The sequence below is a fragment of the Hemitrygon akajei genome, chromosome 24 (genome assembly GCF_048418815.1).
Source record: "Hemitrygon akajei chromosome 24, sHemAka1.3, whole genome shotgun sequence".
Lineage (NCBI taxonomy): Eukaryota > Metazoa > Chordata > Chondrichthyes > Myliobatiformes > Dasyatidae > Hemitrygon > Hemitrygon akajei.
The window spans coordinates 31,314,426-31,329,780 of NC_133147.1; the positions used below are offsets into that span (position 1 = coordinate 31,314,426).

The 15,355-nt window shown below is 49.2% G+C and overlaps 1 protein-coding gene across 1 annotated transcript in view; it reads left to right on the forward strand.

The window, feature by feature from the left end:
- Nucleotides 1–4,386: 4,386 nt before the first annotated feature.
- dhx34 (DEAH (Asp-Glu-Ala-His) box polypeptide 34) overlaps nucleotides 4,387–15,355 on the forward strand; it is a 54,899-nt gene continuing 43,930 nt past the window's right edge. The window contains 3 exon segments of the mRNA XM_073028630.1: nucleotides 4,387–5,924; nucleotides 5,927–6,124; nucleotides 10,636–10,890. Coding sequence (XP_072884731.1) covers nucleotides 4,815–5,924; nucleotides 5,927–6,124; nucleotides 10,636–10,890 — 1,563 coding nt within the window. The 5' untranslated portion in view covers nucleotides 4,387–4,814.

Here is a 15,355-nt window from a genome sequence, read left to right on the forward strand (position 1 = left end):
CTTCCTCATCCTCTTCCACACTGACCTCCTAATCTCCTCCTTCCCCTTCATCCTCACCTCAACCCTCAACCCTATCTCTCAACATTCTAACCTCCCTCCGTCCTCAACCCCATCCCCAGTGGCAGCTCCTCACTGACCCACACTTTCCTCCACACCCTCAGCCCTCCTACCTCATCTCCCTCACTCTTGCCTCCCAGTCTGTCAGCCTCATATCGTGTCTTTCACCTCCCCGTCTCCCATCCTTTTATACCATCCCTACCCTCCTCACCCTCACTCCCTCCACACACCCACCCACCCTCTCCCTAAAGGAGTGTCCACCTCGGATCCCCTGTTCCACCAGCTCCGGTGCTGTTCTCCCTCATGAGGGCCATTTACTGAGGGACGTGCTCCCTCCACTACCCCAGGCCTCACCTCTCCATCTGTAACTCCAGGTCGCGGAGCGAAGGGTCCTGGTCCGGGCCGAGTGTCAGCTCTTCACCGCGGTTCTGCGCAACAGGACGGAGGGAATCCTCGGGTCAGCCGGCAGGAAGGTCTGCGAGACACTGCACTTCATTACAGGCAGACTGGCGCAGTGTGTGAGTACAGGCAACGGGCAACTGTAGTGTGTGTGACTACAAGCGGGGTGGGGGGGGGGGGGGTGACTGTAGTGTGAGAGTACAGGCGGCGAGTGATTGTCGTGTCCGAGTACAGTGTGTGAGTTAACACGTACATGCGAGGGGCATGTTCATGCATACAACATGCTGTATGAGGGTACACGCGTGTTTTGAGAGAGAGAGAGAGAGTGTGTGGCCATGTTCGTGGTGTGTTGATTCAGGCATTTCTGTTCCCATGGACGTGTCCGAGTTTGCTACCTGCGACTGCGTGGCGTGTTTACATGTTTGTTGCTGTCTCTGTGTGTCCGAGCCTCCCCTCTTCCGTGTGTACAGACCCTCACCTTCACTTCCTTCCTCCACTCCTTATTCACCCCTCTCCCTCATTCCCTCCTCCTCTCCTTCATTCCCCTCCTCCCTCATTGCCTCCTTCCCCGCCCTCCCCTCTCTAATTGCGTCCCCTTTCTCATTCCTCCCTCCCCTCTTTCATTCCCTCCTCTCATTCCCCCTCCCTTCTTTCATTCTCTCCTCTCATTCCCCCCTCCCCTCTTTCATTCCCTCCTCTCATTCCCCCCTCCCCTCCCTCGTTGCTTTTCCTTTCTCATTCTACCCCTCCCCCTTCTCTCATTCCCTCCCCATGACCCACCCGCCCCTGCCTGGGGGTTATGTTTCTATACGGTTCCCTCTCGCTCGTCCTAGCCAAACGTTCCTGGTATCCACACTGGTCAGCTCCGGGCGTTAATCCAGTGATCCTTCTCTGAACGGCTTCCGGTGCTTGGGGGGAGATGCAGTCCCCTTCCCCACACCCCAGAGGCGCTCCCTCTACACACCCGGGCATCGAGGGTCTGCTAGTGTTGAATCCAAACTCCTCTCGATGGACCTTTCCCCGGTCCCATCTGTAGCTGCTGACCGACCTTCTGCTCCCCTCTTGAGTACTGGGAGCCTCAGCATCCGACATGTCACAGTTACCACTTTCAGCTCTCGGAGACCCTCCCTCCTGCTTCCCTCCAACCTCCCTCCTCCCGCACAATCGTCCCTCCTGGTCCAGCTTCCCTCCTCCCGCACAATCGTCCCTCCTCTTCCTCCAGCTTCCCTCCTCTCACACAATCGTCCTTTCCCTCCTCTCCCTCCCTCAATCTCCTTTCCTTACTCGCTATCCATCACTCCCCTTCCCTTGCCATCCCTCCCATTTCTTTCTTCTTCCCTCCCTTTGCCTCTTCCTTTCCCTCCCTTCCTCTCACTCCACCTCCCTACCCATTGGCTGGCCTTCCTTCTCCCCCTCCCACTCCAACCCCCTCCCTCCCCTTTTCCTCCCCTTTCCCCCTCTCTCCACTCCCACTCACTCTCCCTCCCGTCTGCCTCTCCAGGTTACAGAGGATGATGTCCGCGATGATCGATTCTCCCCACTTCTCTCCTTCTTGCTGCAGAGACTGAAAGATGATTTACAAACGGTAATTACCCCTCTCACCCCCTCCCCCTGGGAATGCTGATGCAGGTGATTGGTGAGTGTGTGGGCAAGGGTGAAATGGGGTGACCCTATCCCTCTGTCCAGTGGGTGATGGGTAATTGTGGAGTGTGACCAATCCCGGAGCAGGGTGGGTCACTGACATCTTCCTGCACCGCAGACCAGCAGATCCCCCAGAGACCAGAGCAACAGATCCCAGAGACCAGCAGACCCCCCAGAGACCAGACCAGCAGATCCCCCACAGACCAGACCAACAGATCCCAGAGACCAGCAGATCCCACAGAGACCAGAGCAACAGATCCCAGAGATCAGATCAGCAGGTTCCACAGAGTCTCGGCACACCAGCTGACACCACACAGACCAGACTAGACCAGCAGTTCCCACCGAGACCAGGACAGCCAACAGATCCAGCCGTGACCGCACCACACCAGAGCAGACGACCCAGGGCAAAGCGGCGGACAACTTCCACGCACAACTCTTCCCTCATCTAGACCCCCACCCAGAGAGCAGACGGTGGGTGGAGGGGTGGGCTTCATTTCTACCCTTCGGAAGGAAGGAACTCCCTCAGCCCCGCGGGGAGTCGATTCTGAGAAATGGTCTCTGGTCTCAGCTTGGGGACTTCAAATCAGCAAAGTTCTAATGGGACGGGGAGCTGGGAAACTTCGAGCCCAGATCGACAGCAGGATGACCCCTCCCAAAAGAGTGAAGAGAGGGTGAGGGACAGTGACACAGCCTGGCAGGGTGTACCGAAGCTGCCCCACACTGTGATGAAGCCCCCTGTGCTCCCAGCGGTGAGGGTGGGAAGTGGTGTTCGGGAAGGAGTGGTGGGGGTGGGGGGGCGATGTCATGAGGCGCCATCACCAACACATTTTTCCCTCTCCCCGTGCAGGGCCACTCCGGGACTCACGCCAGCGAAGTCTACGCTCACCTCCTGCAACTGGTGAATGAACACCTCCCCTGTGTGGCCAAGGGCACTCAGTGTTAGAGACGTTCTCCCGCACCCCGGTCCTGACCGGAATCCCCGTCGTCCGTTGGTCTTCATGATCTTCAGCGTCACATTCCTCTCTTCGCTAAACCTGACCTGCCTTGTTTATTTATTTGAGAGTATTTATTAAGTTTTAATATTTAAGTAACTTATTTGATAATTTTGCCTTGCTACTCTGTGACAGCAAGTCTATTTATTTAATTATGGGAGCGTAAGATATTTAATATTTAAAAGCTTTGTTCATGTATCGTAGTGTTTATCTAATGTCAGATTGGGAGGGATGCGAGTTAAAGTGGGTATCAGAACCTGTGTCTGCTTAATCCGTTACCATCGCAGCTCCTCACCTCGGTCTACACAGTTCCGCATCCGTCTGATCTTTAACCACAGGGGGGCCTCGGAGTGTCTGCAAGTCCCTTCTCCAGCTGCCCTGCACTCACTCGGAGACCCCTCTGTGTATGCGCCGCGTACCGTGCACTCCTCCCCAGAGACCCCTCGCCCAGTGCGTTAGCATCACATCCCCGCCCCAACGACAGGCACCCCGGGAGAGGCAGTCACAGGCAGCTGGGGAAAGCCGGGACGTCCTGCTGGTGGACGCGACTCTGTTACGGGCAGTTTATGTTTGTTAATTTATAAATAAATGGCTTGACCGGAATCCGTGTGCTGTCCGTTAATCTCCGCTCCCGCGCACCGAACGGCGACACCACACAGAAAACATCGGGACACAGTGGGGGGGAGCAGCGAGGGAGCTTCACACTGCAGGAGGGTGGTGTGGGAGCGTGTCACTGTGGGTGGCACAGTGAGGGATCTGCAGCCTGCAGGAATCGCCCTGAGGGAGCTCACTCAGGGTGAGGGAGCTTCACACTGCAGGAGGGTGGTGTGGGAGCGTGTCACTGTGGGTGGCACAGTGAGGGATCTGCAGCCTGCAGGAATCGCCCTGAGGGAGCTCACTCAGGGTGAGGGAGCTTCACATTGCAGGAGGGTGGTGTGGGATCGTGTCACTGTGGGTGGCACAGTGAGGGATCTGCAGCCTGCAGGAATCGCCCTGAGGGAGCTCACTCAGGGTGAGGGAGCTTCACACTGCAGGAGGGTGGTGTGGGAGCGTGTCACTGTGGGTGGCACAGTGAGGGATCTGCAGCCTGCAGGAGTTGCCCTGAGGGAGCTCACTCAGGGGGAGGGATGGTGAGGGAGCTCCACACTGAGTGAGTTCCGCACTGAAGTTCAGCGAGGGAGCGGAGACAGGGTCACGTGGTTTCCCCTCCGGCGCGCCGCCGCCACTGCGCCTGCGCAGGACCTGCTCGGCCGGTTCTCCGCTGAGTTTCGCAGCCCTGCGATGACGTCGTCAAAGCGCGACGGGCAGGACGGCCGCAGTGGGATTAACGTTCAGACTCAATGCTGCATCTCTGGAGGGAAATGAATCGGCAGTCGACGTTTCTGGCGGAGACCCTTCTTCAGGGCCGGAGGGGAAGTGGGCAGAAGCCGGAATAAAAGCCAGGGAGACGGTGAGGCGGAGAGGGGCTGACCCCTGACCCACAGGGGAGCGCGGGAGGTACCGGCCCCTGACAAGGCAGAGATGGAGAGGACAGAGAGACGAGGGCAGCTGTGTGAGTCAAAATAGACCTGCTCAGGATGTGCTGAACTATCAATTGGAGAGGTTGAAGCAGTGCATCAGGACCATGTTGTAGGAGGCTCGGGCAGTGGATATCATGGTGGGGGAACCTAGCCTTTGATACTGAAATACCCCTTAACCTGATGCCGGCTCAGGGCAGCGCTAACCATGTCCCGTCGACCAGCGGAAAGTGTGCGGACGTACGACTGGACGCAGCCCCAGACTCGACGTCGCTTGGAGGAGATCTTCTTCGGGGAAAACGGCTTCATCCGAGCTGGCAGTAAAGAATGCGAGGAATTCTGGCTCTTCCTGGAGCGCTATCAAAAATTTCAGGAGCGAGAGAGGGAGAAGAGGGCAGAGCGGCAGGAGAGGGAGAAAGGGAGTGAGGGTGGGGAAGGGTGGAATGAGAGAACAGAGAGAGAAGGAAAGAGTGAGAGAAGGGGAAAGGGGGAGAGTGGACAGAGGGAGAGCAGAAAGAGAGAGGATAGGGAGAGAAAAGATAGAGGGAGCGAGAGAAGGGGAAGTGAGGATAGAAGAAGAGAGGGAGATGGAGAGAGTGAGAGAAGAGGAAAGGATACGAGGAGAGAGGAAGATGGAAGGAGTGAGGGAAGGGGAAGAGAGGATAGAAGGAGAGAGGGAGATGGAGAGAGTGAGAGAAGGGTAAGGGGAGAGGAGGGAGATGGAGAGAGTGGGAGAAGGGGAGAGGATAGGGGGAAGCAGGAGCAGGTACGACTGGAATTTCCGGCCCAGTATAATATACGCTACCGCATCAACCTATCGGTGTTGGGGAGCAGCCGGGGGTCGGTGGGGGAGAGCTGCCGGCTCCCTGAGGACCAGCAGGCTGCTTTCCGCCTGGCGCTGGCGCACTTTGCAGACTTTGGGCAGAAGCAGGCGTTCGGGCGACTGCGGCAGCTGCAGGAGGGCCGGCGTGCTCTGCCTGTGACCGCCTACCGGCCCCGGCTGCTGCAGCTGTGCCAGGAGTGCCCGGTGCTGGTGGTGGCCGGCGACACCGGCTGCGGCAAGTCCACCCAGGTGCCGCAGTTCCTGCTGGAGGCGTGGGGCCGCGGCCGGCTGGCCTGCACGCAGCCTCGCCGCATCGCCTGCCTCTCGCTGGCCCGCCGGGTGGGGCTGGAGAGCCTGGAGCTCGGCGCGGTGGGGTACCAGGTCCGCTTCGACTCGTCGCCCACCCCCGGGGCCCGCCTCTGCTTCCTGACCGAGGGGCTTCTGCTGCGCCAGCTGCAGTCCGGACCCTCTGCGCTGAGCCGCTACCCAGCGCTGTCATCATGGACGAGGTACACGAGAGGCACCTGCACACTGACTTCCTGCTGGGGGTCCTGAGGCAGCTGCTGGACTCCCCCCAGGCCCCCGCCACCTTCCGCCTCCTCCTCATGTCAGCCACCATCAACATCAGCCTCTTCTCTCAGTATTTCGGGGGCGCCCCGGTGCTTCAGGTCCCCGGCAGACTGCACCCCATCAAGGTGAGAAGGAGCAGGGGAGGGTGGAGGATGAGAGGAGGGTGTGGAAGGGAAGGAGAGGGAGGGGATGTGGATTGAGGACCTGAGCCACAAACCCTATCAATAGACAATAGACAATAGGTGCAGAAGTAGACCATTTGGCCCTTCGAGCCTGCACCGCCATTCTGAGATCATGGCTGATCATCTACTATCAATACCCAGTTCCTGCCTTGTCCCCATATCCCTTGATTCCATAAGATACCTATCTAGCTCCTTCTTGAAAGCATCCAGAGAATTGGCCTCCACTACCTTCCGAGGCAGTGCATTCCAGACCCCCACAACTCTCTGGGAGAAGAAGTTTTTCCTTAACTCTGTCCTAAATGACCTACCCCTTATTCTGAAACATTGGCATATGTATTGGCAGTAGTATGTCGCAGTATTGGTAATGTCGCAGTAGTTATGGGGGATTTCAACATACAGGTGAACTGGGAGAATCAGGTTGGTGCTGGACCACAGGAGTTTGTAGAGTGCCTACGGGATGCATTCTTGGAACAGCTTGTACGAGAGCCGACCAGGGACAAGGCTATTCTGGATTTAGTGTTATGTAATGAACAGGATTTGATAAGTGATCTTGCAGTAAAGGAGCCATTAGGAGGTAGTGATCATAATATGATAAGTTTTTATCTGCAATTTGAGAAGGATAAGGGCAGCTCAGAGGTGTCAGTGTTGCAGTTGAACAGGGGAAACTATGGAGCCATGAGGGAGGAGCTGGCCAAAGTTGACTGGACGGATAGCCTAGCAGAAAAGACAGTGGAACAGCAATGGCAGGTATTCTTGGGAATAATGCACAAGGTGCAAAATCAGTTCATCCCCCAGAGAAGGAAGGATTCAAAGGGGGGAAAGGGGCCACAGTGGTTGACAAAGGAAGTCAGAGATTGCATAACATTAAAAAAAAAAGAAGTATGACAGAGCTAAGGTGAGTGGGAGGACAGATGATTGGGAAGTTTTTAAGGAACAACAGAACTTAACTAAAAAGGCAATACGGGGAGAAAAAATGAGGTACGAACGCAAACTAGCCAGGAATATAAAGGAGGATAGCAAAAGCTTTTTTAGGTACGTGAAGAGAAAGAAGATAGTTAACAATGTTGGGCCCTTGAAGAATGAATTGGGTGAAATTGTTGTGGGAAACAGAGAAATGGCAGAAGAATTTACTGAGTTCTTTAGATCTGTTTTCACTAAGGAAGACACAAGCAATCTCCCAGATGTATGGATGGGCCAAGGACATAGGGTAACAGAGGAAATGAAACAGATTGACATTAGGAAGGAAACGGTGATGAGTGGACTGATGGGACTGAAGGCTCACAAATCCCCAGGTCCGGATGGTCTGCATCCTAGGGTACTAAAGGAGGTGGCCCTGGAAATTGCGGATGCATTGGTAATCATTTTCCAATGTTCCTTAGATTTAGGATCAGTTCCTGAGGATTGGAGAATAGCTAATGTTATCCCACTTTTTAAGAAAAGAGGGAGGGAGAAAACAGAGAACTATCGACCTGTCAGCCTGACATCGGTGGTGGGAAAGATGCTAGAATCCATTATTAAGGATGAAATAGTGGCATATCTAGATAGCAGTGATAGGATTGGGCCGAGCCAGCATGGATTTACCAAGGGTAAATCATGCTTGACTAATCTGTTGGAGTTTTTTGAGGATGTAACCAGGAAGTTAGATGGGGGAGATCCAGTGGATGTAGTGTACCTCGATTTTCAGAAGGCATTTGATAAGGTCCCACATAGGAGATTGGTGGGTAAAATCAAAGCTCAGGGCATCGGGGGGAAGACATTGACATGGATAGAAAACTGGTTGGCAGATAGAAAGCAAAGGGTAGCGGTGAATGGGTGTTTCTCAGAATGGCAGGTGGTGACTAGTGGGGTGCCACAGGGCTCGGTATTGGGACCACAGCTGTTTACAATTTACGTCAACGATTTAGATGAAGGCATTGAGAATAACATCAGCAAATTTGCTGATGATACTAAGCTGGGTGGCAGTGTGACATGTGATGAGGATGTTAGGAGAATTCAGGGTGACTTGGATAGGCTGGGTGAGTGGGCAGATACTTGGCAGATGACATTTAATGTGAATAAGTGTGCGGTTATCCACTTTGGGAGTAAGAACAGGAAGGCAGATTATTATCTGAACGGTGTAAAGTTAGGTAAGGGAGAAATACAAAGTGATCTAGGAGTCCTTGTTCATCAGTCACTGAAGGTGAATGAGCAAGTGCAGCAGGCAGTGAAGAAGGCTAATGGAGTGTTGGCCTTTATTACAAGGGGAATTGAGTACAAGAGCAAGGAAATCCTCTTGCATTTGTACAGAGCCCTGGTGAGACCACACCTGGAGTATTGTGTACAGTTTTGGTCTCCAGGGTTAAGGAAGGACATCCTGGCTGTAGAGGAAGTGCAGCGTAGGTTCACGAGGTTAATTCCTGGGATGTCCGGAATGTCTTACGCAGAGAGGTTAGAGAGACTGGGCTTGTACACGCTGGAATTAAGGAGATTGAGAGGGGATCTGATTGAAACATATAAGATTATTAAGGGATTGGACAAGATAGAGGCAGGAAATATGTTCCAGATGCTGGGAGAGTCCAGTACCAGAGGGCATGGTTTGAGAATAAGGGGTAGGTCATTTAGGACAGAGTTAAGGAAAAACTTCTTCTCCCAGAGAGTTGTGGGGGTCTGGAATGCACTGCCTCGGAAGGTAGTGGAGGCCAATTCTCTGGATGCTTTCAAGAAGGAGCTAGATAGGTATCTTATGGAATCAAGGGATATGGGGACAAGGCAGGAACCGGGTATTGATAGTAGATGATCAGCCATGATCTCAAAATGGTGGTGCAGGCTCGAAGTGCCGAATGGTCTACTTCTGCACCTATTGTCTATAATCAGGTTTAAAATTGGCCTGTGTCCTGAAATTTGTTGTTTTGGCAACATTACATTACAATACATCATAGAAAAATGTGAATTAAAGTAATGTTACAAAACTGTAATGCTTTAGAAACGAACCAGCAGCAAGAGATTTCACACATTGAGTCAGGTTTTAATGTTAAAACCACTATCTTTATTAGTACCTACTCAGTATATAGAAACTTAAACGAGGTAAACAAAAGTTAACAGTGTTATGCGTGTGTATATGCAGCTCCCAGCCTAGGAACTATTCTTAAAGTCTTCAAATGGTGCAGTGGGAAAGTTCAGTAATGGAGTGAGGGGAGAGATTTGTAATCCAGAGTATAATGTAGAGAGAAGGCGATTACGAAGAGTCACAGGTTCCCGGCTGGGTAAATGAAATAACTATGGTCGAAGATCTTGTCCGTTAAGTCATTCCAAAATCCCCTTGACATATCACCAGGTGAGGAATATCATCTTCAAGTGGTTACCACAACACCCCGATTCCAGGCAAAGGGCCAACAAAAGTGGTACCACAGGATTCTCCAACAAATCCACATGTATGGATTATGCGAAGTGACAGTCACACATCCGTTGTGCACTGCGTGCCAGTGATCAACCCAACCTTTTGGCCATCGAAGAGTCCCAAACCATAGCAGCCTGTCCAGTCAGTGTGTGTGTCTCTCTCTCTCTCTCTCCCCCTCTCTCACAGTCTCTCTCTGTCTCTGTCTCTCTCTCTCTCTCTCATAGTCTTTCTCTCTCTCTCTCAGTCTCTCTGTCTCCCTTTCTCACAGTCTCTCTCTCCCCCTTTCTCAGTCTCTCTCTCTCTGTCTCTCCCTCTCTCACAGTCTCTCAGTCTGTCTCTCTGTCTCCCTCTCTCACAGTCTCTCTCTGTCACTCTCCCTTTCTCAGTCTCTCTCCCTCTCTCAGTCTCTCTCTGTCACTCTCCCTTTCTCAGTCTCTCTCCCTCTCTCACAGTCTCTCTCTGTCTCCCTCTCTCTCTGTCTCTCTGTCTCCCTCTCTCACAGTCTCTCTCGGTCACTCTCCCTTTCTCACTCTCTCTCCCTCTCTCACAGTCTCTCTGTCACTCTCCCTTTCTCACTCTCTCCCTCTCTCACAGTCTCTCTGTCTCTCTCTCTGTCTCTCCCTCTCTCACAGTCTCTCAGTCTGTCTCTCTGTCTCCCTCTCTCACAGTCTCTCTCTGTCACTCTCCCTTTCTCACTCTCTCTCTCTCTCTCTCTCTGTCCAGCAGGCTGCCACATCCTGTGACTGACGTCATAGTCCCGCCTCACTCGGGCGCTCTTACAGTAACACTCACAGTACGACTGCAGGCTCGTAACAGTAAGCACATGTATAAAATAGTTAAATAGCTAGTGCAAAAAATAGAAATAAAAAGGTAGTGTTCAAGGGTTCATTGTCCATTCAGGAATCAGGCGGCAGAGGGACAGAAGCTGTTCCTGAATCACTGAGTGTGTTCCTTCAGGCTCCTGTACTGCCTCCCGGATGGTAGTGAAGAGAAGTGGGTATGTCCTGGGTGATGGGAAGTGGGGGTCAGAACAGTCAGGTCAGTATAATGTTTCTCCTCCCCTCACCCTCTCCCCCAGGTGATCTACCAGCCCGTGCAGAGCGAGGAGAGCGGCTCAGGTTCGGAGCGCCTGGACCCCAGGCCGTACCTGAGGGTGATGCAGAGCATTGAGGAGCGTTACCCGGCGGAGGAGCGCGGGGACCTGCTGGTCTTCCTCAGCGGCGTGGCGGAGATAGGCATCGTGGCCGAGGCGGCCCGCACGCTGGCGGCCCTCACCAAGCGCTGGATCGTGCTGCCGCTGCACAGTGGGCTGTCTGCGTCCGACCAAGACAAGGTGAGGCATCGGGTTTACATCGCCCTGGGGAGTACACTCCCTGACAGGTCCCGAGGGTCCTTCACCCTGAGGAACACCATCCTGAAGGATCTCACTCCCTGTGGCAGGGAGGGTTCTTGCTCCGTGCGGGAAGCTGGTCCCCGGTGGGGAGGGGAATCTCGCTCCCTGAGGGAAACCATTTCAAGTTCAAGTTGCTTTTTATTGTCATTTCGACCATAAACTGCTGGTACACTACACAGTAAAAACGAAACCACGTTCCTCCAGGACCCTGGTGCTACATGAAACAACACAAAACTACACTAGACTATGTGAGACAGCACAAGGCTACACTAGACTACGTAAAATAACATAAAAACTACACTCGACTGTGAGACAGCAGAAGGCTACACTAGACTACGTAAAATAACATAAAAACTACACTCGACTATGTGAGACAGCACAAGGCTACACTAGACTACGTAAAACAAAATAAAAACTACACTCGACTACGTGAGACAGCACAAGGCTACACTAGACTACGTAAAACAAAATAAAAACTACACACAACTATGTGAGTCAACACAAGGCTACACTAGACTACGTAAAACAAAATAAAAACTACACTCGACTATGTGAGACAACACAAGGCTACACTAGACTACGTAAAACAACATAAAAACTACACTCGACTATGTGAGACAGCACAAGGCTACACTAGACTACGTAAAACAACATAAAAACTACACTCGACTATGTGAGACAGCACAAGGCTACACTAGACTACGTAAAACAAAATAAAAACTACACTCGACTACGTGAGACAGCACAAGGCTACACTAGACTACGTAAAACAAAATAAAAACTACACACAACTATGTGAGTCAACACAAGGCTACACTAGACTACGTAAAACAAAATAAAAACTACACTCGACTATGTGAGACAACACAAGGCTACACTAGACTACGTAAAACAACATAAAAACTACACTCGACTATGTGAGACAGCACAAGGCTACACTAGACTACGTAAAACAACATAAAAACTACACTCGACTATGTGAGACAGCACAAGGCTACACTAGACTACGTAAAATAACATAAAAACTACACTCGACTGTGAGACAGCACAAGGCTACACTAGACTACGTAAAATAACATAAAAACTACACTCGACTATGTGAGACAGCACAAAGCTACACTAGACTACGTAAAATAACATAAAAACTACACTCGACTATGTGAGACAGCACAAGGCTACACTAGACTACGTAAAACAAAATAAAAACTACAATCGACTATGTGAGAGAACACAAGGCTACACTAGACTACGTAAAACAACATAAAAACTACACTCGACTATGTGAGACAACACAAGGCTACACTAGACTACGTAAAACAAAATAAAAACTACACTCGACTATGTGAGACAGCACAAGGCTACACTAGACTAAGTAAAACAAAATAAAAACTACACTCGACTATGTGAGACAACACAAGGCTACACTAGACTACGTAAAACAAAATAAAAACTACACTCGACTTTGTGAGACAACACAAGGCTACACTAGACTACGTAAAACAAAATAAAAACTACACTCGACTATGTGAGACAGCACAAGGCTACACTAGACTACGTAAAACAAAATAAAAACTACACTCGACTATGTGAGACAGCACAAAGCTACACTAGACTACGTAAAATAACATAAAAACTACACTCGACTATGTGAGACAGCACAAGGCTACACTAGACTACGTAAAACAAAATAAAAACTACACTCGACTATGTGAGACAGCACAAGGCTACACTAGACTACGTAAAACAAAATAAAAACTACACTCGACTATGTGAGACAGCACAAAGCTACACTAGACTACGTAAAATAACATAAAAACTACACTCGACTATGTGAGACAGCACAAGGCTACACTAGACTACGTAAAACAAAATAAAAACTACAATCGACTATGTGAGAGAACACAAGGCTACACTAGACTACGTAAAACAACATAAAAACTACACTCGACTATGTGAGACAACACAAGGCTACACTAGACTACGTAAAACAAAATAAAAACTACACTCGACTATGTGAGACAGCACAAGGCTACACTAGACTAAGTAAAACAAAATAAAAACTACACTCGACTATGTGAGACAGCACAAGGCTACACTAGACTACGTAAAACAACATAAAAACTACACTCGACTATGTGAGACAACACAAGGCTACACTAGACTACGTAAAACAAAATAAAAACTACACTCGACTATGTGAGACAGCACAAGGCTACACTAGACTACGTAAAATAACATAAAAACTGCACTAGGCTATGTGAGACAGCAGAAGGCTACACTAGACTACGTAAAATAACATAAAAACTACACTCGACTATGTGAGACAGCACAAGGCTACACTAGACTACGTAAAATAACATAAAAACTGCACTAGGCTATGTGAGACAGCACAAGGCTACACTAGACTACGTAAAATAACATAAAAACTACACTTGACTATGTGAGACAACACAAGGCTACACTAGACTACGTAAAATAACATAAAAACTGCACTAGGCTATGTGAGACAGCACAAGGCTACACTAGACTACGTAAAATAACATAAAAACTACACTCGACTATGTGAGACAACACAAGGCTACACTAGACTACGTAAAATAACATAAAAACTACACTCGACTATGTGAGACAGCACAAGGCTACACTAGACTACGTAAAATAACATAAAAACTGCACTAGGCTATGTGAGACAGCACAAGGCTACACTAGACTACGTAAAATAACATAAAAACTACACTCAACTATGAGACAACACAAGGCTACACTAGACTACGTAAAACAATATAAAAACTACACTCGACTATGTGAGACAGCACAAGGCTACACTAGACTACGTAAAACAAAATAAAAACTACACTCGACTATGTGAGACAACACAAGGCTACACTAGACTAAGTAAAACAAAATAAAAACTACACTCGACTATGTGAGACAGCACAAGGCTACACTAGACTACGTAAAACAAAATAAAAACTACACTCGACTATGTGAGACAGCACAAGGCTACACTAGACTACGTAAAATAACATAAAAACTACACTCGACTATGTGAGACAGCACAAGGCTACACTAGACTACGTAAAACAACATAAAAACTACACTCAACTATGTGAGACAACACAAGGCTACACTAGACTACGTAAAACAAAATAAAAACTACACTCGACTATGTGAGACAGCACAAGGCTACACTAGACTACGTAAAATAACATAAAAACTGCACTAGGCTATGTGAGACAGCAGAAGGCTACACTAGACTACGTAAAATAACATAAAAACTACACTCGACTATGTGAGACAGCACAAGGCTACACTAGACTACGTAAAATAACATAAAAACTGCACTAGGCTATGTGAGACAGCACAAGGCTACACTAGACTACGTAAAATAACATAAAAACTACACTCGACTATGTGAGACAACACAAGGCTACACTAGACTACGTAAAATAACATAAAAACTGCACTAGGCTATGTGAGACAGCACAAGGCTACACTAGACTACGTAAAATAACATAAAAACTACACTCGACTATGTGAGACAACACAAGGCTACACTAGACTACGTAAAATAACATAAAAACTACACTCGACTATGTGAGACAGCACAAGGCTACACTAGACTACGTAAAATAACATAAAAACTGCACTAGGCTATGTGAGACAGCACAAGGCTACACTAGACTACGTAAAATAACATAAAAACTACACTCAACTATGAGACAACACAAGGCTACACTAGACTACGTAAAACAAAATAAAAACTACACTCGACTATGTGAGACAGCACAAGGCTACACTAGACTACGTAAAACAAAATAAAAACTACACTCGACTATGTGAGACAACACAAGGCTACACTAGACTAAGTAAAACAAAATAAAAACTACACTCGACTATGTGAGACAGCACAAGGCTACACTAGACTACGTAAAACAAAATAAAAACTACACTCGACTATGTGAGACAGCACAAGGCTACACTAGACTACGTAAAACAACATAAAAACTACACTCGACTATGTGAGACAGCACAAGGCTACACTAGACTACGTAAAACAACACAAAAACTACACTCGACTATGTGAGACAGCACAAGGCTACACTAGACTACGTAAAATAACATAAAAACTACACTCGACTGTGAGACAGCACAAGGCTACACTAGACTACGTAAAATAACATAAAAACTACACTCGACTATGTGAGACAGCACAAGGCTGCACTAGACTACGTAAAACAAAATAAAAACTACAATCGACTATGTGAGACAACACAAGGCTACACTAGACTACGTAAAACATAAAAACTACACTCGACTATGTGAGACAACACAAGGCTACACTAGACTACGTAAAACAAAATAAAAACTACACTCGACTATGTGAGACAGCACAAGGCTACAC